Below are 26,202 nucleotides of genomic sequence, written 5' to 3' on the forward strand. Positions count from 1 at the left end.
CGTGAGCTGCTGTCCAGAGGCCGGCGACCAATCTGCCTCACCCAGGAAGAGCGCAATGATAATACCAACATGGGCCAGTGAAGCAACATCCTAGACCGAAGAACAAAATGACAGCAACTTGCCTGTTCCTCTTCCCCCGATTCCCCAGTGCTGTTCCCCTCCCCCAATTCCCCAATTTAAAAAGAACCTTAAAAAAAAAAATCACCAAATTCTCATCCAATACAGAAATGTCACCTACCACCATTTTGTTGGACAATAAACACTGATAAATTCTGGATCATTATCTGGAACATAACTTAATAGGTTCAGAGTATTTAAATAAATTTATGAAAAAAGAGTTCTGTCACTCACTAAGATAAAATCTAGGTCATAAGTGAAATATCCTTTTTCAGGTATCTTTCTCATTATGTAAAAGAGAGCATTTTTTTCCACAAATTTCAGTTTAAAGATCCTTCCACTTTGTGAAGGTGATATAAACAAAAAAAGACTATGGGATAGTTTTGGTTTTATTTTTTCTCCAGTAATCTTCCAAGGTCATTACATGCAGGGATATTATACAGGGATTATTTTTCTTACTTAATGAACCATAAGGTAAAATTGTTTCTTCTGAGCTTTTTCAACTGGTTTTCTAACAAGTAGACATTGGTAGCATGCATTATCACTAGCATCTCAGATAGAAATCAGTGTCCAGCACTGGCAGGCGACAGTTTCCTTAGATACTAATAAATCCTGACTGGAGAAGATCTTACTTTATTGAATGTAATGGCAAAACAGAACTCCTACATTTAAGGATAGGCTTCTGCTTCACAGATTTTTAAATAATGCTTACAACCCTGCATTACTTTTTGGTTATTATTTCTGCTCTTGTGTGAACTGAAACCTTCAGGATAAACTCTTCACATTCTAAAGCAGGAGTCAGCAAACTCACCAGCAAACCAAATAACCCACCATCTATTTTGGTAAATGATGTTTGTTTTGAATGCAGCTGTTACAGTAGGCAGAAAGAATAAGGTCACAGGGAGAGAGGGGAAGGAAGAGATGGACGAGGTGATGGGAGGCAAAGGGGGAAGAAGATGAGGTCATCTTTAAGAAAAGTGCAGCTACCAGACCAGCTAGATTTCAGAGGCCAAGAGCAGACCCAGGACACCATCCTGTCACTTTAGGTGAATTTCAGTTAATTATAACAGATTATAATATTATTAGGATGGCATTCAAGAAAAATTTGCTCTTTGTGTTGCCATGACAGTCCCCAAAAGAGCTAAATAAGGACAAAAATCCTTCCTCCTGATTGGGAAAGGGTAATTGGCAAGGGTCCAGCTAGGAATGCCTACACCACCACCTCTAATACCTGCATATTTTGCATCCTCATTTTAAGAGCAATACATTCCTAAGCCTCTTTGTTCTTCAAGGCAGCTGTTCTTCTCTGGGCCTGCCCACTCTCACCTTCTTAAGAAAGTACTGTCCACCTTTAATAAATTCACTGCTTGGTTGGCTTATTTAGTGTGTTCTTGGATTATTTCCTGCAACCATACTAAGAATCTGTTTTCTGTGCCCATTTTCTTTATTTTCCTGGCAACATAGAATGGTAGTGACAGAAATCTTTAGCCTACAAAGCCTAAAATATTATTCTTTGTCCCTTTACATGAAGCTTTCTGAGTTCTACTCCACAGTCAGATCACTATTAAAAAAAAGAAAAAAAAAAGTGGAAAACTTGTAAAACTCTTTCTTTGCTTTTATTTTTCTCAGGATGTATAAAATTTAATATATACATAACAGTAATATATGTTTATATATTTAAGTATGGGAAATACAAAAAAAGTGACTACCTTAGTTAAAAATTAGTAGCTTATCAAATAGGGGTATATAGTATTATTAGTTAAGGGCCATTTTGTTAAATTTTTGTTTATTGAAAATCTCTAAAAAACAATAGGGGATTACAAACTTGTTATTTTGCTTCAAAGACTATTTAGAGTATCTATTTTTGAAAAAATATCTGAGGTAATAAATGAATGATGAGATAAAGCCAGCTCTAAGTATCTAAGTAGAAATGGGTTTTCTGTGTTTATATGACGGTGCATATTCAAAGGATATTAGCTTGCCTGCTATATTTCTCCACACAGATTATTAGTGGGAGAATAAATGTAAAATTGAGGAGAAAGCCTAGTTTCTCAGATGAGTCATCAATATTACATGAATGATCTTAGCCACTGAAGAGGATGCAACAGTAGCCTCTACAAAGAAGTAATAAGGCTGCAATAATAACAGGAGAGTCAAAAATAATTTTAAAAAATGTTTTCTTTTCAATCTTTTTGAAGTTTTCCCTGAGTGGAGTATACTTGATGAATGTTAACCCTTTTAAAGGGAAGGGGGAAAAATTGACAGTGGAGGGAGACATAGTTTTATTATACAATCACAACATTCTCTTACTCTATTCAGAAAGCACATGTACACTTGAATTAAAGGACATTTTCTGTTCCTCTTTCTGGAATTTCCATTTCTATGAAATAAAATCAATTCATTTCTCCACTTTGGAGCAGAAACTGCAACTTATTCATTTGGCACATGGTAAATTTTTTATAAGTGTTCATTGATCTTTTATATAAGCTTATTCTTTTAAAGAAACATTTTGAGAGACAAATTTAACTTTTTTCCTGTGAATGTACTAGCATTTAATAACTTTATGGTTTCAGCATAGCAAATGATACCCTACTGAACTGAACTGGAAATTCACTGCTCTGTTCAATATTTCTTCCTTTGTTAAAAAAATAATCCAGCCCAGGGAGGTGATTATTTTTCCAAAAAATGTTCAACCTTACCTGTGTGAGCAAGTAGAAATACTGGTTTTTGAGCCTAGAAGTCAATGATAATCACTAACAGTGAGACCTTTGGCCTCAAAGCCTCTAAACCTCCTCATTAAATGGAGGTTGGAATGTATGGACCATCGGGTCCCTTTCAATTGCAATGGAGGTCATGTGGAGGCTTTGCAAGTAAACCAAGAAGGGAATCAGTTTGGATGTAAAACTAATCATCACAGTAATAAGATGAAAATGGGCTGAAGGAAATCATCTACTACTAATAAGAAACAGGTAATTTTTAATGTTAAAATGTTTTTAAAATATTTTAAATTAAGGACTATTTTGATTGTATATATATATATATATATGTGTGTGTGTGTGTATACATATATATATATATACACACACACACATATATATATATATATATATATATATATATGAATGTTTAAAATATATTTTTAATTATTTAAAAAATTTAAAAGACATAAAAAATAATGTGTGAAACATGTTTAATTAATTAGGTTTCTTAAGCTAACAAACAACAGAAACACTCTGGTTAATTTCAGCAAAAGGAAATTGACTGGAAGACTACTTGGAGCTTCCAGAATAAATGCACAGGGCTGAGGACAAGGTCTGGACAGAAAAAATAACTGAGGCTTAGCTGGAGTGCTGGGAAGTGACAGCTATAAAATGTTCTCAGGGCTTCAGCAGATTTCTCTAAATGCTGCTGCTGGAAAATAATTCAATTGCTTTCCAAAAGTCTCTTCATTCTTTGTGTTCAATTGTACTTTAAAAGTAACTTTATGTCATATAAATGTTTCGAAGGCTATAAGATATAGCCATCATATACCGACAAACTGAAAATACTTTATACCAAGTACCCTCACTGTGCATTCTTGGTTTGAATCCTTAAATACAAGTTGATAAGTTACTCATCTATTCAGCTATGATGGAATTAGAACTACACACCTCCCTGATTGGTGGGGAAGGAGGGGTCTGCATTGTTCTTCATCACACCTTTCCAGTTCACCCACTGCCAGCCATATTTAGGGTCTATTATTGCCATTTTGCTCCTGATAGCATTTTCCACATAAACTATCATGTTTTGGATGAGAAAAAAGACCCAATCAAAGCACTAAAGCAGATTTATCACTTTCTTAACTGGAAGTCTAAATGTAGGCAAGAATTGATCCAGCAAGATAAGCATTATCACCAAGGACCTGATTTGTCTCTGTCTCTCTGACTTCTCTTCCATGCAATGGCCTTACCCTGAATCCACACCTCCTGGCTTCCCTGCTGTGGTAGTAAAATGACTGTCACAGTTTACCACGCACCATCAAGGGAACGAAAAATGGCCTTTCCCAGCAACTTACAAAGGAAAGAGAAAAAGCTTGTTTCCTCAGAGACAGTTAATGTCTCACTGCCTCATTGGATCTGTTTGTGCACTGTGTCCATCTATAAACTGACCACTGTTAGAGAGATGGGTTGCGATGACTAGATTAAGTCAATCAGGGTAACCTATACAGGTGTGGGGCAGGACAAGCCCACCTAGAACCATGTGGCTGAGAATGGAGGAGGATGTCAGCCCCAGCAAAATCTGGGTGTTATTGCTCTAAATGAGAGGAAGTGGAAGGAAAGCAAAAATGACAAGTGTCTATTAAATATTAATTTACAGACTATCACATCTTCTTATAGTAGTTTCATAAAGAATAATGTTCCATTTCTAAAATGTGAGCTATATTTGATTTTATAAAAGACTGGGAGATAGGTTTATGCCATCTAACTTCATTATTCTGCCTCAACAAAGTTCCATATGTAGCTTACTTCTAATAATTTATAATACACATAACTATTTCCACTCTTAGAAAAGAATTGCGAGAATGACCTTATTTCACATAACATACTATGGTAATGGATTTTGGCCCCTGATGCTGTGGCATCTTTTGGATTCAGATCAGTGATGATAAATAAATAAATAAATAAATAAACAAACAAACAAAAAAGTTCTACCCAATATTGATCTGTTTTTTTAAATTTCATATGCCTACAACTAATTTAGGGCTTCTAACCTTTTGGAATATGCATAGCTCCATATCTACACATGTCTGTGACCACTATGTGCTAACTTAAATACTTCCACTTACTCAGTCTATATGAACAGATACAAAAATATGTGGCTTGATTTCCATTATTCTGCTCTAACTATAACACATTCTTCCTTGAAATAAGAGGGCTAAAATTATTTTTGTAATATCATTACTTGATTATGTTGTCAAAATATTCCTCTAATGTATTTTATCTAAACATCTGTGTAATACCTTTTTATGTCACGCTTAGTTTTATCAGAACTTTTAGAGTCAACTTAAAGATTTATCTACAATATCCAATCACTTCAATAAATAGAATGTTTCATTCTTCCTCAATGATAATATAAATATGAGTTTTTATTTTACCTCTAGATGCTAGGATGAGTATCCTGGTTTGTGAATCCCCTCCCACTGGGCCATGGAGAAATCTACATAGAAATCCCAGCTATTTTATTCTCACACCAATAGCCATTGTAACCAGCAATTCAGATTGATCCTTCTTATATACCCTGCTCATATACAACTGCAGTGACATGACTAAGTCCTCCAGCTCTCTTGATTCAAACCAGAGATGTCTGGCAGTGAGTTTGGTTTAAGTACAGAACATGTTGTCATAAAATTTATGTCTTATTGCATCCTTTTGTGATATTTTAGTAGTAGAAAAATATAATTCTGTGTAGCTGACATGAAGAGCATGGCCTTAAGCATAATCACATAGGTAAATATTTAATTCCACAACAGATCCAGCTTCTCTGGCCTAAGAGCTGTTCAAAAGTAAGATTAGAGCATGTTAGAGGGTAAAAAAAACCAAAACAACAAAAAAAAAACACAAAAAATCCCCACTTTATAATTCATTAATTTGCTGGTTCTATGAGAAGCTTTTTAGATTTAAACTAAATAAAAATATTTTTAATGTTTTATTTACACATAGTGGGTGAATGTATTGGGTTGTTGGGGAAGTCATGACTCATTTTTGCATTGAAAAACATAGAAAAATATGTCATGACTTTCCTGATGACCCAATACATGTGTATACATATATACCAGTCAAACGATAAACCTAGCATGGAAACTAATTATCAGTAATATTTACCATATTCCACAACAATAATAGAATGTCAGTTTGTCCTCATATTTTCTAAGTATTCTAGATTATAGCCAGATTCAACATGAGTGTAAAGAAAGGTCTCAGGCTTCAAACTAATCCATGCTTGTCCTCTAATTCACATTATGCCTGCCCACAATCTTTGTTCAATTTCATTTGAAAGAGTTACCAAAACAAATAACTAATTATGTCAAATGTTCAAAGAAACATCTTTGATGTAGAATTATACAAAAGTTGAAGCATTTCAGTGAAGAGCAATGGCTTTCTGACAAGTGAATATTTCAGCTATTCATCCGATTAAACACTACACCGTCTTCCATTTCAATAACATCAGTTTTATCATGTCACTTTTTTTCTTGGCATTTTCATTTCAGTAGTGTTTGCTTTGGTTTGGCCTATTAAACACCTTGACTGAAATTGGTGCCAATCTTTCCCAGACTACAAACATATTTGATAGAATATATTGATAAAGGGTAAAAGAAATCAAGAAAATCATTTTATAACATATACTAAAATCCTAGGAATGCCAGACATTCTATAGCTTGTCAATAAACTATTTACTGTATCTGTATCAGACAAATACACACAAACTAAATACACACAAACTCCCAAGTAATCTTTTCTATCAAAATGCATTTTTTTATTAAGTTGTTTACACACTGTTTAAATTAATTTAGAATGCTGCACAACTATTGGGTTGTTGGAAAAGTCATGACATATATTTTCTATGTTTTTCGTTGCAAAAATGTGTCATGACTTTTCCGATAACCCAATAATTCTGAAAAGTAGTAATGGGATGTGGTGTAGATTCCAGAAAGGGGATTAATCTTTATGTCTTCATAAGCTATTATCCATGTCAGAAAAGGCAGCTGCCAGGAATTCTCATTATAAAGGTTCTGTGGCTATATTGAGGGCAAATAATCAAACATGGAAAAAGTGAGGTACGTGGAGGAGGAAGGACACAATCTGCCTTTAATTCCCTAGATAGTGCCCTAGATGGGCAAAAACTTATGCTTCATTCCATAGACTGTCCTTTGGAAAAGCTATTATGTACAAGGCATTGATTTAGATTCCAGGAAAACATCAGTGAACAAAACAAACCACTATCCCTCCATGTCCTCAACGTGCCTTACATTCTAGAGAGGAGAGACTGTGTACACAGTCAATGAATAGATGGTGCAGAATGCTATTAGTGCTAAGGTAGTGCAGGGTAAGGGACTTGGTAGTGCATGGGAGGGTTGGAATTTAAATAGGATAGACAGGGAAGTTCTCTGAAACACTGTGACTGGAACAAAGGGGAGAGCAATAGGAGTTGGGGTCAGTTAGTTAGAAGATCAGATTCTGTAGGTCCTTACAGGCCATTAGAAGCTCTTTGGCTTTTACCCAGAGTGAAATGAGAAGCAGATCACAGTATGGTCTGACTTAGGTTTTTAAGGATAACTATGGCTGATATTCTAAGAATAGGCTGTGGGGGTACGGAAAGGGGGCAGAGGTAGAAAAGTTAGGAGGCTACTGAAATCATCTTAGATGGCACAAGAGTGGAGACAGAAAAGGCTATGAGATACAGATGGCTTCGGGCTATTTGTTTACAGCAGAGCCAATGAGATTTCCTAATGAAGTGCATTAGCAGTATGAGAGAAAGAGAGGAATAAATGATGGCTCCACCATTTTTGGCCTAAAGAACTGGGTGAGAGGTAAGATGGCTGCAGTTAGACAAGAGACATTGCAATTGACTAGTGACAAAGAGTTCGGTGAAGTCACTTGTGTTATGACACTCACATTATGTCTAAAACATCCCCAGAGACAACTTTGCCACATCTAGGAGTTTTTATTCTATAGGAAATTATACAGAGCAAGTGAGCCCTCTTTCATGGAAAACTGTTTAAGAGCTGTAGCTCCAGAGGCTGAAGGTAACATTCCACACACAGCTAAAAGCTACTGAAGACAGAGATCAGAGTATGAATGTAGACTTTGAAAAACACATCACATTTATCACTCAGGAAGCCAAATTGGTGAAGGAGTAAGGAGAGAGATCATCTGGGCAGCAAAAGTCTTCCAAGTCACTGACATGTGAGCCTGAGTGAGGAAGAGTAGAACTGGAAAGTGCATGGTGGGAATGTAGGCTCAACGAGCATTAAAGAAGAATGTTAAAGGAGAAGTCCTGAGCTTTTGCTCTCTAAGAACAAAAAGGCTTAGGTAGGCTAAGACTGGCACACTGTTCTGAAAAGCAGGGTAAAAGCTAACGTTATTACCTTTTAATTGTACCACAATCTGATCCAAGATGGTTTTGTTATGGGAAAACAGATTTACATGTTTTATAATTTTAAGGGAGATTTTTACATGTGATTAATTAAACAAGGAGGCCATGGAGCTGATAGGCGTTAGTAGCCTACATAAGCAAACCAAAATCTAAGCCGGTAATGCCTCAAGGCTAATAAATCAAAATATACAGAACACCAAGAACAAACTGTTAATTATTTATCAAAGAATGCAACCACTTAAGCCATAGCCAATCAAATGATTTCCTGCTTTTGCTTCTGCCCCTTCTCTATAAAAGAGTTATCCCTAGCTCCTCTTGGTAGGGTGCTCCTAACCACTTGTGGTTTGGTACGACCTGATTCAAAGCAATTTTTGCTCAAATAAAACTGTCAAAAATTTTTGACATGCCTCAGTTAATCTTTTCACAGACATATTTTGATTTGCACAATAACTTTTTGAAGTAGGCAAGATAGTATTATTATCATCATCCTTGGTTTACAGATTCCCTAGTCTCATTAGTTATGGTTTTCAACACCAAATACACACACATGCACACAATGTTTATGAAAATAACCTAAATCACTACATGCTTTTGTTTTTATTGGGTGCATGATAATATGCATCAGTATTATAATATTTTAAGAATTATTTTTATATTATCAAAATATAATTTGTTTTTCTTACTAAAGGAAGTAAGTTGACTTAATGTCCTTACTTTTCTTAGAATTAATAGCAACAGTAATTGAGTACATAGGATTTTTAATTTGGAACATACAACATCAATAGAGTGGCATTTTAGCTGTGGTGACAGCAGTTTTATAAGATGCTTAAAATATATCATGTAACATGATTTATGTTACTCTCATACTATTTGCAAATAATTATGTCTTGTAAGAGACACTTTGTGATTTAAAAGTATTGATAATTATAATGTTGCTCAAATTAACTGTGAACTGTTTCCATAAATATGTATATTTTATGAATGTAATGATTAATTATTTTCTAACTGGGTTTTCCTAACAGATAAACTTTTAAAATAACAGGAAACATTTCACTCTTTGCACACTTGTGTACACTACTCATGGTTAAGGGACATTTATCTGTATTGTATTGTCCTTCTAACTTCATACTCCCCAAAATAAAGCATTTGGCTGGGAAGTGGTCCTTCTGCTGAACTACGTTGCTCCTCAATACATCTGTGTGACTGAGAGAGCCAATCAGCCGTCGTTTCACTCTGCTTCCAGGACTAGCTGCTTCAAGAATGTGAAGCAATCCTGGCTGCAATTTACATGCCTGCCAGTCTAATCTCATTACCAGCAAATCTTAGCTGCAAAACTAAATAGATTGTACCTCCCCCATCTGAAATTCCAAGCTTGTAAAGTTGTTTAGAGGACATGATGAAATATCTAATAATATATAAGCATGTACGTAGTACAAGAGCTGGCACACACATGTTCAATAAAACACTCATTTTCCTTTCCATTTTTCTTAGTGAAAGACGCCTGCCCTGCTTTCAGTGCTCAATGCTAAGACTTCCAATCACCCAAGTGCACATTCAGTTAGGCCTTCTTAAAAGTCCACTAGTCCATTGCTCTCAAAATAGGACACCTGTGTTTGAATTAATGATCATAAGCAACCTAGTCTTGAAAGACCAAATGCATTCCTTTGAGATGATTTTTAAAAGTGAACCATATTGAAGTACTAGCCCTGAGGATGACTGAGTTGAGATCAATTACAGTCATAAAATGAAAGCGATAAAAGTGGGGCATTTTTTTAATGATAGGTTAAGGGACACTTTAGGAATTTGATTATTCCTTGAAAGAAAGAAAAAGAGGCAGAAAAATGAGAAAAGAGGGTTAATGAAGAAGCATGGAAAGCGGAGGTGTAAAGGGACTAGAGGAGAATAAAAGGAAAGTGAAAGAAAAAGAGTCGAAAAGAGAAGTTAACTCCGATTAAATGTGTTTTATGCCTGGTGCATAGCTCACTATGTGAATGCATTCAGAAGAAAGATTGACTATCTTTTTCATCATTTCTCCCAAAATTGTCTGTATGTGTTTTCAATAGCATAAGATACAATTAGGATACTGAGGTTATGCTATATGCTATATGTAGCACAACAAATTGATCTATATATATTTTGCTCAACTACTACCATTTCCTAGGAAGATTTATTTCTCAAGTAATAATTTGTGTATTTGTATTCATAAAACTCTGATTTCTTGTTCAGGTATGTTTATATTAAGAAAAAAAAATGTGTGAATGCAGTGGTCTCACCCAATTTGTGTGTCCATATCCAAAAGATGTTACTAGAATGATCAGAGAAAAATTTTACAGATAAAATTCAATTCTGTACATCTAGTAAAATGTTTTAGGGAATTAGAAAAGGTCCAGAAAATAACTAAAAGTACCAAGTGTCAATCTCGAAAATGTATGTTAAACCTTTACTTATGCTTCCCTCATAAAATTCCCTCAGACAAACATCAGAATCTCAATCAAATAAATTATGAGCCTGACCTAAATATACTGTTTATTTTATTAGGCTGAAAGGGATCAGTGCTCTCCAAAAAGCTAATATGTTAGTAAAAATATAGACATGAATAAATTGCTTTTAATGAGTAGTGAGTCTCTAAGAACAACTATCTTTTTAAACATGATGAAAAATCTTTTGAGAAAATTCTGAACACATCATAGGACAACATACATAGAACTCTAAAAGATTTTCTCAAAGGGAGCTGAAAGTTGTGTTGCTATAATAAGAGCTCTTCAAGACACTGACAGATTAAAAGACCATACCATACATCATGGGGCTTCGTTGCCAACTACACAGATTTCCTGAGGTACTTAAAAAGCTTTTGGTTAAATGAACTCTATGTCTGCATACTATGGTTACATGTTTGAAGCTAGCAATTTTTATGATTTTATCTTTTGAGATACATTTGGTGATTGGAAATTTAATGCTGAACAGTAGCCTCTTGAAAACTTCAGATTGAAGGAGGCTTCTGCACAAATTGAAGCATTCACTGAATATAAAATTATTGTAATTTTAACAGACTTAGAATCTGATGACTACTTTAACAGTCATGCTGAGATTTTCTAGATGTTGGCTAATGTTAGCTAATATGTGTCCTTAGATAAGTATATTTTAGTTTCTGTAGTTCTTTCTTATTGAAAAGTGAATAACTTAAAAAAATTTTTAAACAGTATTTTATGCTTACCCTCAGCACTATTATTTTAGAAATTTTGCATCTCTAAACTATGAGATAGAACCTTTTGAGGATTTTTTATTTAATTTTATTATTTTTTTAGGATTTATGATGAGTACATATTTACTAAAGTTTATGTACAACGTCACTCTAATCCCAGAGGTGAATACTGTTCTGACTTCTTTCACAATAGATTGATTCTAGAACTTTGTATAAACGGAAGCATACCATATGTATGCTTGTGTCTGGCTTCTTTTGCAAATCAGAATATTTTGAAATTCATCCATGATGTTGCAAGTGTCGATAGATTGGTTCTTTTTTTACTGCATCTGGTTCTTTCAATTAGTGAATATCTGATCTGTTCTGGAGGGATTTCGTGCAGTTAACCTGTCCTGCCTTCAGCCTTTGGTGTTCTACCCTTGTCCATTCAGTGAAGATCTATGAGAAAGAATCATTAAGTTCACAGTAGCTCTGTGGCCAGGCTATTGGAATTCTAAATCATGATACCATCCCAAGGGGTCTGTTCCAAGTTCATTGGAAGTTTTGATGATTTCTTCTCCCCCATTTTTTTCTTTTTAATTCCTCTTCATTTTGTAATTCTGCCATAATTGAAATTGTTTATGTTGTTGTTGTTGCTTGTTTTTTGTGTGTTTTTTTTCTTCTAGAAATAATTTATCACTTTCTGGATTTCAGTCTATTTAGACTTATTTGTATCCTCAGGTCTCTAAAAGATTTTTTTTTAAAACTATGATTTTGTAAATGATCTCCTTTGTTCTCATTAAAGGGTTGGAGCAGTGGTCCTCTGCAATGTTTTACCTCCTGACTGGAAGTAGAAGTCCCACATGCAAGCTTTACTTAATAAAAACAGAACCTACCAGAAAAGTAATGCCTATCCATTTATTTAGTCCTTCAGAAAACACTAATAAATAGTGTCCATATACCAGATACTAGAAATATAGCAATAAACAAAACAGTCCAAACTCTGTCCTCCAAAGGAGTTTACATTCTACTGGGGGAAAGAGATCATAAAATAAATAAGTTATGTAATATGTTAATGATAGTGCTAAAGAAAAAAAAAAAGCTCTAAAGGAGATATACAATGTCAGGATGGTGTATCATATTTTAAATGTGGGGGTCAGAAATTTCTCACTCAGAAGGTGATTTTGAGTAAAGGTTTGAAGAAAAGAGTAATGCTTCAAATCTTTGACATCTGTCCATCAGAAACCTGAATGACGGATAGCTGTACCTGTGTCTCTCTTAGAAACTGCTCTATGGTGTACGAGGTTGTTCCCCCAACCTTCCAACAATACAAGCCTCTGCTCCTATAACCAGGTACACACAGATATAAATTAAGTAGCAATACAGATGATATCATACATGACTATCTTATTTGCAAATAGTAAGAAAAAGAAGTTAAAACACAATGTTATGGAAGAGCACTCATATATACAAGCATAGCACTCTAATATATTGCTGTAATATTATACACTAACATTATTTGACCCAGAAATTTATATTTCAGAATTAATTTTATGAAAGTATAAAAATTGCAGGTTGACTACTGCATAACTAGGGATTGGAAAGCTAATGACCAGCTGATAACTTCCTGAGACCTGGCTGCCACCAAGTACACGCACCTGCATGAGACTAGTAAGGTGAAGATATGTAGTATCAGCTGCCTCTACTACCACAGGACCCACAAGGTGTTTACTGGCACTGCACCCATGGTAAAGGAGTCATGACCTGTGGCTTTGTGGGTTCAAGATGCAGGCTGCGGGGCACATTTCCCTGGGTATTATGGCTGAGGCAATGATGCACTAAAGCCAGTAACCGCGGCAGTAACTTCGAGCTCACTAGATCTTATTCGAAGTGCTGGGGTTCCAGAGTCAGCAGTCAGGCTAGGAGCTTCTTAGTCTCAAAACTTCCTGAACACGCAGAGGTAGCAATAGCCTTGAAAGGTCTCTATTATCATGTTCTGTGAGTCATGCCTGTAAGACCTAGAGGAGGCTCTTACAGCCCTTTCAAAGACTTTGTAACAACTAATTCCATATCAAAAACATATTTCTTCTTAAAGAGAAGGTCTTGCTACATTCAACTGTCTAATGACTGATAAAAGACCTAGTTGTAAAAAGGCAAGAGGTATGCACAAATATGTGTGTAGTATTATTAGCAATAAGGAAAAAAAAAAACACTTTAAACAGTATATAAATGCTCAAAAAATGGTACTGATTAACTAATGGTAGTACAGCTATATAATGAAATAATGTACTTTATTTATTGAAAAACAAAACAAAACATTTCAAACCTATAGAAAAGTAAGTATAGTATAATGAATTCCCCTACACTTTTGTCTAGATTCATTCATGTGCCAATTCTATTAATAATATATATTTTAGAAATGTAAGCTATTTATAATATATTGAGAGGGAAAATGCAGATCATTCTTCTATTTTAGTAACAATATATGTGCATGCATTAAACAGATAAATATTTTCTCAGTGGTTTTCTCCAGATAGTAAAATTACACATGATCAATTATGTTTTTATATTTGCCCATGTATAGTTTATAATTTTCCCACAAAGAGAACAATAAAATAATACGAGAAACTAAATTAGTTCTCAGGGAACCCTTGGAAAAGTATACCATTTTTTAATCTAAATTTCTATTTCTAGAATAGAGTGAAAACATCAATTATGGTTATGGATTTTTACCAAGCTAGAGCATGTCACCTCATTTTTGGAACATGCAATAAATTATTAATTTCTGAACCTGTGATCACCTACTGGATATTGTTGAAACATATGTAATGTTTTGGATGATACTCTATATATTGCTAGAAAAAATGTGTCATTTTATTTCAAAGATAACTGAATTTCATGTGAAACATAATTTATAAATTAACTTTCTTCATTCAATTTGAATGTCTATAGTATTCACCATGTTTATGTAGCTACACTAGAAAACAGTTTATGTAGCTACACTAGAAAACATGAACACTGAATCTGAAAGTGTCCTAGTCTCATATTTATCAACCATTATTATATATGGTTTATAGATTTAGAGCCAGAATTTGTAAAGCATGCTATATACATAAATAAACAATAAATATGAAAGCTAACAACCTAGAAACCATAAGAACTTAGGAAACCAATTGCACAATCTCTTATACATTATGAAGCTAAACAAATAAAAACAATAAATAAACAGAAATAAATGATGAATTCACGAGTGAATTGCTAATATGAATAAAGACTGGCTGTAGCAACCACCCATAAAAATGTTTGATCCCTCTGCACGGTGTTCAAGCACCTTAAGATAATTCGTTCTATTTAAGAAATTTTCCTTAGGCTGATTTGAAATGATTTCTCAATTCCTTGCAGACATACAGAAAATTGCTATAATGACCCTCAAAAGGATTGCTGTTTCAGGGTTAATACAGCTTAAACTTTTCTGCTGTTCAATTTCTTTTATTACCTTGCTCTTTAAAATTATAACTTTTCAAGTAAAAATATAGTTAACAGTAGTAACTATGGAGGGATTAGTGTTAAGTTGTAGGGCCCTGAAGGCTATACATTTCCAGGTGAAATTCCAGATCAAAGGGAAGGAGTAATCAGTGCCTTCAAGTCTTATTAGCACTGTAGATAGAGGTGTGTTTCTGAAAAAGTGTTCAAATTGTAGATCTTGCCAGTGGAAGAAAAACATTTTCCAAGTGAAGTGACTCAACACTTATTTATGTTTCTGTAAAAACTCCCAACTTTTAGGTGCACATAGGGTTTGTTTAAAGTATTTCTGTATATATTTCCATAAGATACCTTTAGGAAAACGATTCCAGAATAAAACAAGTTTGGAAGAGACCACATGTTCTATTTATCTCTGGATCTTTGCCACACGTGGTAACATACTGAAGAACTGAAGGTCCTACTTAGGCTACGCTTCACATTACACAGGGGCAACGCTACTTTAAAGCAAGATTCATTTACATATTTACATGTTTAACAATTTATTTGACGTTATTGTATCAATTTCCTTTTGTTTCAGAGAACAACTTTTTTGTCAAAGCTTTTTCATTTATTACTTTTTCCAAGAGCCCATTTAGATTTTTCATTTTAGATTGAATTTTTTTCCTTCATTTTATTAATTGTACACATTTAAAATGTACAAAATGATGATTTGATATACATACACATTGTGGATTGATTACCAAGATCAAGATAATTATCTCTTATCTTTTTTATAATAGGCATCCTAATAGGTGTGAGGTGATACTTTACTGAGGATTTCATTTACATTTCCCTGATGATTAGTGAAGTTGTGGGGACTTCTCCTCCTGGCATTGGAACCCTGGGCAGGGGAGCCTGGTACGGGCTGAGACCCCTTGCTCTTCAGGGGTGAATTCCACAGATGAATTCCCTATTTTTACTGCCACACGCGGGTGTGGGACCAACCTGTTCCACATCTCCACCCCTCCTACCAGCCTCAAGTGGCTTTTTCTGTATATTTTTAGTGATAGAACTTCTGTTCACTTAGACTTCCAGCAATTATCAATCATGGTTGCTCTGTAGTTTAGTTGTAATTTTGATGTGGTCATAAGAGGATGCAAGCACAGCATTTACCTACTCCACTATTTTGATGGGAAGTTCTTTCATTAATGTGTTAAAGTTTTCAGTGTACAGGCCTTTCACCTTTTTTGTTAAATTTATTCCCAAGTATTTCATTGTTTTCAATGCTTTTGTAAATGCCATTGTTTTGTAAATTTCTTTCAGATAATCCACTACTAATATATAGAAATAAATTATTTTGTTAAAGAAGTGAACTATTGAAATTCAAAATATCAACACAAATGTAAATAGCTTGATTAAGAAAAAAAGAACAATAAAGGAGCCATAATTTATACAAATTATCAAAAGTAAGTGCATGGCAATAGATACTAAAATTACCCCAGTACTTTTACTTGAAAAAGTGATTCCTTTTTTTTTCTAAAGCATAAAATTATGTCTTTTAAAATTAATTTCATTACTCATAAATATTTTACATAACATATCATATGTCATAAGGGCAAAGCATTATTATTGGGTTGTTATGTAGATGATTAACTGATGGTATTATTGATAGGTTTTTAACCAAAACATATTAAATAGGTGGAAAAAAATGATAATTCATCAGAGTAGGTTTCATTTTTTTAATGAGAAAGTGTATAGTACTGCATTAATGATGCTGTGTAGGTAAAACAATTTTATCTAACCTGTCAACAATAATAAGTCACCAATACTTCTCTTGAGTAAATGGTCATCTTTTGAGTCCTGTAGAGGTTAGTGTGCAATATACCAATCAAAAATTCACAGACAAAAACTAACTAAGCTAAATCCATTTTAATAATGTGACAGTAATTTTGATTGTGTGTATGAACCCAAGATAAATCTATTAATAACTCAACTTGTTTGCAGTGCTCTTTGACTATATAGTCCAAATATTTATATCAGCTACCTTCTGAAATTCAGGGTTTTAACCAGAATCTCCCGAAGACTTCCCTTGAAATCTAGATTTAAATAAAAAGGAATTTACAAATTGTCAGCATATACTGAACCAAAAAAAACATGCAAAACAGTAATAAAGTTAAGGGATTGCTTGGTTTTAACACAAAACAAAGCCTTGTAAACCTAAGAGATAGATAAACCTGCTAATAGAATCACAATTTTAAATGTGAGACTTTATTGAAGTGGTAAATTAGTGTTTGACAGTGTTTTAAATCAGTTTATTAGTCTTTATGTTCACTTCCGTTGACTACTAGTAGTAGAAGCAGCAGAAAGAAAGATAAATAAATAAAATCCACTGAAGAGAGTTGGACTTCATAATGAACAGGAAAGTAAAGAGAATTTCTCCCCTTAAAAAACTAAACAAAGCAAAATATAAAAACAGGCAATCAAAAACTATATCATATATCATGGAAGACAAGTTAGTAGAAGAATGTTTCAGGTCAATTTTACTTTTATATTTTATAGCAAACAGAATAGATTTTAAGCTTTGTTTTAGTTCCCTGCATTAAAATGATCAGCAACAGAGAGAGATAAACAAAAGCCAACTATTTAAATTCTACAATTATACCTCTGTAGTCGACTACTCTGCATCTTGAATAATATTATGGACTAAATGTTGTCCTCCCAAAATTCATAGGTTGAAGCCTAACCACCAAGGTGACTGCATTTGGAGGTAGGACCTTTAAAAGGTAACTAAGTTTAAATGAGGTTGTAAGGGTGGGGCCCTAATCTAATAGGACTGATGTCCTCACAAGGAGAGGAGGAGATACCAGGAAATGAGTATAAGCAGAGAAAAAAACCTTGTGAGGACACAGTGACAAGATTTCCACCTGCAAATCAAGGAGAGATGCCTCAGGAGCAATGAACCCTACCTGCCCCTTCATTTGGACTTCCAGCCTCCAGAACTGTGTAGAAAATAAATTTATGTTCCTTAAGTCAGTCTGTGGTGTTTTGTTATGACTACCTTAGCAGACTAGGGATATATATTTTTTTAATTCCAGAGTGTATAAACATAAAACCAAGAACAAAAAAAGTTAATAACTCTGTTATTTGAAAGTCAGCCTTCTGGTAACTCAAGAATTTGAACTAATTAGCTTCTAGGTCTAAAACACCTCACGTGTTTTTTTTTATCTCCTACAGAATAGTGGCATAGTCAGGAAGAATAAACACTGGAACTGTGGTTGTCAGTAGAAATGGTACAAGTACCATGACAAATGTAGCTGTGGTAGTTCCATACCCTTAACCCAAGAGGAAAAGAGCACATACATGACTATATGCACTGTATTTGAACAAGGAAATGCAAATGGACATCAGTTTCTATAATTTCAAAAAAAGCATTGATAGTTCAATAAGAGGTATTTGTTTATGACATTAAAGTATGGAGCTTTGAAAAGACTTAATGGTTAAATTTCTTCAGGATTGTGAGTACATTCAAACTTTTTGTCACTGTTCTGCAAGGCATGATTATAAATTACACCAATCACATTGTCTCCTGTGAATTCCAGTATAGCACATATTGCCCCCACTTCTATATTTTAGCTATCTATACATGGCTAATGTTCTTGGTAAAATATAAACTCCTGGGCAGCTGGGGCATTTCATGTGATTATTGTGTGACTACACACCTAAAGCAATGCCATACACAGTGGGTTCTCTATAAATATTTTTCACATAATAGAGCTCTGCAACAGATGGGATATCCATAATCAAGTGATGCTGCAGTCCGGTTCTGGACTCGGAGCTCTAAAGCATGTAGTTGAAATGAGCTATACATACAGTATTTTCTGGTGGACTATCCTTGGTACATAAAATTTATTAAAAAATCCTATAAAACAAATATACCTTTGATGCATTTTTAGACTTAAAGTAAAACAAAAAACACCATTTATCCTGAGTACAGTTTTACAATATTGATGCAATTGTTTCCGTTGGTTTTGATCAGGTGTCCAGCTTAGGACAGTTGCTTCAAGAGCAGCATTTAAGCAGAATGTAGCTAGATTAACTACTTTCATATGTATTGAGGCTTCAGGCTTCCCTAAAATAATGTCTCAGAAATCTCATTACTATTTACTTGAGACTTACAGGGCACTGACTAATATATGGATGATCAAATTCTGTTTCTCTAAAGGGAAGATCAATATCTTCTGTATCTATGAAAGATGATTTCAAAAAATAAAGGTGAAACATATATATATATATATATATATATATATATATATATATATATATATATATATACAGAGAGAGAGAGAGAGAGAGAGAGAGAGAGAGAGAGAGAGAGAGAGAGAGAGGTGTTTGTATTGCACCCTAATGTGTAAAACTATTATTGGGGGATAAATCTAACTTTATCTTTAATTTCATAACTTATTTTGTATGAAGGCAGTTGCATTTTACTAAGAGACCACTGATCTATATATCCTTTATTGTACAGTCAAGAGATTAATGAAAATTATTTTTGAGACAGGGCTTTTTTTTTTCCCATTTACAAAGGCTCTTTTTCCCTGCTTATTTAGGGGACTTGGGTACTCTATTCATCTCTATAGAACACCCAATAGTTCCCAGTAGAATGGAAAGCATATACGTAGTAAACACTCAAATGTTTGTGAATGACAGATTAAATAATAAAGGTTTACAATGCTCCTTAAACATCAATACTAGATAAATTAAGTTCAACATGTTCTATATAATAAGATACTGGAACAATAAATGTCATTTCAAAGACTTCCATAAGGAAGATTAATAATTAAAGATAGTGTTGCTACCAGTAAGATAGTAAAAAGTCAAGCCACATACTGGGAGAATTCATAATATATAAACACCAAAAAATGTGTATGGGGAATATATAAAGAGCTCTTATAAACTGATAAAAACAAAATATGAACAACTCTTTTTTCAAAAAATAGGCAAAAAGTTTAAATAAGCCTTCACAGAGAAATATATCTAAATGGCCAATGAGTACATGAATATGAGAGAAGGTACTCTATATTATAAATCATCAGAGAAATTAAAATAAAGCCTAAAATAATACCACCATCCATACATCTATGAGAATTAGAATGCCAAATGTTGGTGATGATATAGCGCAAGTGGCACATTCATATATTGCTGGTAGTAGTATAGTTGATACAAGCACTTTGGAAAACTCGGCAGTATCTACTAAAGTTAAACATGCCTACCCTGTGACCTAGCAATTCTACATCCAGATAAATATGTAAGAAAAATTAGTGCATCTATTCTACCAATGCACAAGAATAATAGCCACTATACTCATTATAGCTAAAAGCCAGAAAAAAAAACATCCAAATCCAACCATACAGTAAAATGACTACCAACCATACAGTAAAAATTAGATAATTCACATCTGAATCTCTTATACCATACAGACATTCAGCTAATTTTAAAATATGTTGCTGAAATTTGTCAAAAATCCCTTTTTATAATTGCATACTTTTTTGTCTATAATGATAATACACATATTATCATTACTATTATAAGAATATTTTTAAAAAGTTTTTCATTGCATTTTATCAGTAAAATGTAAATATTAATATAAAATTAATTTCACAAAGAAAAGAGAGGTAACTAATAATTTGAAAATATATATTAATTTCTTAAAAGTATGAAGTTTTTAGAAATATTAATATTTATTAATAGTTTTTTGAATTGAGTTATTTTTCTAAAAATTATAAGATAATTTTAGTCAACTTTTTAAAAATATAAATATATATATATATATATATACATACATATATAAGTGTGTAGATAAATAGGTAGCAGAAAGGAAGCAGAAAAGCATATTGAAAATACTAACAAAAGTACCAGGAAAAATAATCAACCATAAAAAAGCCTTGGTTATTGCCTCTTGTTTACCACTCAGTGGTAAATAACTCATTGGTAGATTCTTGATGCTTTCGGAAGACAAACTAATTCATTAGTTATCAGTATTTTAACCTAAAAAGATGAAGTTTTTAAAAATATTTTTAAATTTATATTGAAAATTTTCAAATAAACCCAGAAGAAAAGAGAGCAGCACAATGAAATCTTATGTGTCTGTTACCCAACTTAGTAACCATCAACTTTTCATTATTTTTTACATAATTTTTTAAAGTTAGTCTTTCATGAATTCCAAGAAAAACCTATAATCACTAATGGTAGATTCAGGTTCATTCAACATTTTCAAATCTTCAAAAGACTCCATCCTCTCCATTCAGGATGATTTACTTCAAATTTAGCAGACTACTCTTAGGGAAATGGTGTCTTTTCTTAAAGTCAGTGGTTTAAATTCTCTTCATTTCTAGACCAAAGTTAGAATATCAAACCAGAGGGAGGGCTCCAAAGTCATTCCACTCATCCCAGTCACAATTAACTTTCTTTGTAGTCTTGAAGATGTTGTAGAATGGCTGACAACATCAGAAAATGTAACAGCATTTGTTACTGATGTAACAACATTAGAAAATCTTAAAAATCATTAAAAATAAAATAAGTCACACACAAAGGAATATATATTGGATGATTCCTCTTTTTTTTTTTTGTTTATCCTATTGTGAAAAACAAATCTATAAGGGCAAAACCACATCAGTTTTTGCCAGGAACTAGGGATGAAGTCAGGCTATTGAATGCAGAGGGGCATGATGGGAATTTTGGGGGTGATGGAAATACTGTACATATCAACTGTGGTGGTATTTACATGATTGTCTACATTTGTCAAAATTCGTTGAGCTGTACACTTAAAAGGGTACATTTTTGTACATGTAATTATATCTCAATTTATCCTTTGAGTCTAATTTAATAAAAAAGAACCACTCCAAGATCTGATAGACCAAGTACAGTGGACTACTATCTTCTATGATTGAGATAACACACAATTACTGAAGTTTGAACTGCTGTTTGATTTAGGGAAAGCATATCACTTTTTCATTTTTTATCAAGCTTGTAATACATTAAAATATCCTATATGTGTCCAATTTTTCTCATAAATGAAGTACTGTATATTCTTTAAAGATTCCATCTGATATATTTAAGTCCACCACATGAAATTGGCAATATCTTTTGGAATCTAGACATTGCTATACAAGAGTATCTAATATTCTGTACGGCCTCATGTTATCTACAATTTAGTAAACATGCCTGTTTTTATAGAAAACATTGTTCTATGTAGAAAAATAATTTGAATTTGTTTTTGTTTGTTTTAGCTTGTGCTGAATTATATGGGCATTTGATTTGTATATGGTAAGAATCTAAATAAATGCAGAGACATTGAAGACTGATAAAATATACTTATCTTTGTAAGTGAAGTTACATATGCTCTGATGTTATCATTAAGTTTTCTTTTAAACCTTCTAAATATTTTTAATTCCAATAATGGCAAATTATTTTAATTAAATAATGTAAATTACTGTGGAGTTTTATTTCCTTCAGTTCTCTTAAACCTTTATATTAAGAATGTTTATATATTTTAAATAAAAACGTGACATTAAATATTTGTATGCAAATGTATCTTAAATTATCATACGCACAATTTAATATATAGAGATAAATTATTCTCATGTTTTACAATTTCATGTACTATTATTTGTTTGAACTTGTGATAATCCACCCTTCTAAATTGTCCTATGGAACACACACACATACACACACGATCTCAACCGAAAGAAATTTCCTTTCAGTATAGACTCCAGCTTATTTTTAGGTTAGTATGTAAACATTTTCAATTATAGAACAAAAAGTTTCCTCTCCCAAATAAACAAGGAAGTACATTTGCCATGTCACTAATCATCATTGAGAAATCACGCTGTACTATCAGATACTAATTGGGTTTAGATACCATATTTTATAGTGTTCTGTTATAAAATGTGCAAAAACATTTTAAAATGCATTATAGTCTCAGGCATTTATATAGAATTGATATTTCTATAGATAGATATTTCTATAGATATGGTACTCTTTAAAGTTTATTTTTATTTACTTATAAATTTCAATGATTACACATCTTCATGTTCCTCAAAATAGGAAAAATATAATACATAAGAAGGAAAAGACATGATTTGTAAACTAACCTTCCCCAATTTCTGGATACTTGAGTTTCTACATTCTTCTGTCTAATCATCCACTTATTCAGAAATATCTTCCCAAGACAGACATCTGCCCTGACTTTCCTGTTTTGAGTTTTCCCCAGGCAAATAAGAGAGTCAGACATTTCAAAGCAGCACACAGAGCAGAAGGAATTTACTTTCTTATCTAAATATAATTTAGGGCATGCACATTAGGGCTTGGCTGATTTTAAATGCACAGATTTATACATTTCATCTCTCATAATATCTCCTTTATTATACTACATATGGAAATGTCAATGAAAATTATTAAACTAGAAAATACTTTATGAAAGTCATAAAATGTTAGTTTGCATTGCATTTAAATCAAGAATTATGGCCAATCCAAAGCACTGTTCATGATCTCTTCCTTTTTCTAATTCAGTTTCTGTGATGCTTACTGGAAACTCTGTGGGCAAAGGAAGGTCATTTCTTATATACTAATAGCCCTTGGGGTTGGGAAGAAACCACCCCCCAGTGGTGGCATGACTGCTTTCATTCTGAAAAGTAACATATATCATTTTATCTGCAGTAAAAAGTCATAAAAAGAATGCAGAAATACAAGTATGAACTATACCAATAAACAGAAAAAATTTTCTGCATAATTCTTTGACACAGGTGAGAAGCGACTAGATTTAAAAAAATAATAATAACTCTAGTGAGAAAGTATCACAAACTACATGATTTTTTGTTACTTTGTAGGAAAATGCATGTTTTCTTTTCCATGTTTTTTAATACAATATTTTTTAAATATCTTGAATTTATTTATCGCTATATTCTAGGAGTTATACACAGATTCTGTTCTTGGGGGGCTTACAATGTAGTTGAAAACATAGGACAGGTCCTAAATTTATTCAAAACATGGATGAGGGGGAAGAAACCCAAAATCAATAAGTTTACCACAAAATGTCCAGACTGGCAGAATTGGGTACTTGAGAGCTAAAGCCAATTTTGAAGAAGTAAACTTACAGTTGACATACATTCTCTGTAACTGTATAATTCATACCTACAACTATAACCATAACAGAATAGTAAGTGAAAAATTTCAGGACATAAGAAATTGGTTAAAGAGATATTGATGAAAATTCCATGCTAGATCATTCCTTAAAACACTTAGATGTTGTTTAAGCATATTAAAAAAATGAAAATATCAAGGAATGCCAAATTATAGAGAATAAGGCTATTTTGCATAATCATTTTATACAAATGTGGTTCATCTTACCTCTGCTGCCAGTTGCTGAAGAGATGGTGAAGCTACAGAATACAGACTGGAGTTACCCCTTATGGGACTATGGAGACCTACATAAGCCACAACGTTTTTCTGCAGAACATTCTTGAAATCCTGAAATTAAAACAACAGAAGAAATCTATAACATAAATAAAAATAACAGGTTCTATATATTCAGTTACATATTGAAAAATACACATTTTCTACTTAAAATCATTGCATGGCACAAGTAGTTTTTTTTAAGCAATATCAGACTATTTAATAAGTATAGGCAAAGTCATAAAATAATTTTAAGTAAGGCTGGTAAGAAGTTACATGCAGCATATGATAAAATATTTTAAAGCATGTTCCTGAAAAAAGTCAAATTTTAAGAGAAAATGTTCTTAAATGGTTAAAATATTATGAAATTCATCTCCAGAATACAGAATGGAATATTTGGTCTAGTGATAGCACTTAATTTTATAGTCTCTGAATTAGAGAACAGACACAGGAAAACTATTTCAGTGATTAATAAACCAAACCTCTGCTTTGAAACAATGAGCTACTTTTCACACAACATGGCTCTTTATTCTGAGTAAAATGGGGAATAATACAACTGTGTCCCTGAACATATTACCTGAAATAAAACCTGATGCATTTTACACACATTAGTAGCATAAAATGATTCAATAGAATAGTTTTTCCACTTCTCTGCTGAACCTTACTCTCCAAAATGGCATTACTTCATGACTTAGGAACATCGTATATATTTCTTCCAACGCTATCAGATGAAAGACTGCGAGTCCTTGTATACCTAGCAAATCAATGATGTTACTTCTGTTTTATGTTGAAAATTTAGCTATCCCTCTGTAAGAGAGGTGAAAAGACAATTTGTTTAAATCTAATTATTATTTTAAATGAAGAGAAATGATAAACTTTAAGCACAAGCACTCTGCTTTACACATATTTTTAAAGTCCATTATTACACAAGCACAATGCAGAAAGAACTTCTATTTAGTGAATACATAGTAGCACACAGATACTGTCTATATGTTAGTCCATTTTATTCCCAAGAGACACTTATGACACAGGCATTTGTGTATGTATTTGAGACATCAAGTCTTGGGGAAGTTAATCTTGCTTAAAACCACATGTTTTACGGTAGAGAGATTTGAACTCAGCCTTTTCTAATTGAAATCTATAGCATTCCCATAATAGCCTGTGAAAAATGAAGATTCTTCACAGAAGAAATGGTATTTTTTTAAAGAATCTATTTAGTAAGATAATTTTCCTTAAGGATAAAATCAGTATTGAGTTAATTCTCTAATAACTCTATCACTATAAACTTTGTTTTTAAGTTTATTGATCCTTTTAATTATATCACCTAATCCTTTTAATTATATCTGTGGGTTTCAAGGGGTTTCTGTGCAAATAAATTTAAATAGGACAATATGACATGTCAACAAGTACTTTCCTCACTCATCTTCACTAGGAAATATTTTTTGAGCATAAATTGGTTTCCGTTCAAAATAAAGTTTCATTCTCATAAAAAGTAGATTTCATAACAGTAGATAGAACAAGAAAACTAATAGTTTTCTAAACTCCTCAACTAGGTAGTTACAAAATGGCTTTATAAACTGTATTGAAATAATTTTCTGAGAGATAGTATTTTAAAATAGTATATTTTTAAAGCTAACAATCAAATCTACATATAATTCACCATTTTCTTTACTCATACATTGTTGCCCAAAGTCATGGAAAAAGCCAGAAAGTTCCTGAATGCATAATTAGTTGTCAAATATACATATATACATAAAAACGTATTCTAGGATACAGGTTCCTAATCTTTTGCAACATAAATAATTTTTCCTATGGACTCCCACATTATAGTAGTTGTAATAATAATATCTGTTGATTGA

The 26,202-nt window shown here is 32.9% G+C and overlaps 1 protein-coding gene across 1 annotated transcript in view; it reads right to left on the reverse strand.

Annotated features, from left to right (window-relative positions):
• Positions 1-26,202, reverse strand: part of NAALADL2 (N-acetylated alpha-linked acidic dipeptidase like 2) — a gene marked incomplete at its 5' end in the record, with an annotated part of 708,847 nt that overhangs the window by 302,639 nt on the left and 380,006 nt on the right. Inside the window, one exon of the mRNA XM_019627205.1 lies at positions 24,299-24,418. Coding sequence (XP_019482750.1) covers positions 24,299-24,418 — 120 coding nt within the window. The remainder of the gene's footprint in view (positions 1-24,298; positions 24,419-26,202) is intronic.

The sequence above is a fragment of the Hipposideros armiger genome, unplaced genomic scaffold, assembly GCF_001890085.2.
Source record: "Hipposideros armiger isolate ML-2016 unplaced genomic scaffold, ASM189008v1 scaffold_723, whole genome shotgun sequence".
In the NCBI taxonomy this organism is placed as follows: domain Eukaryota; kingdom Metazoa; phylum Chordata; class Mammalia; order Chiroptera; family Hipposideridae; genus Hipposideros; species Hipposideros armiger.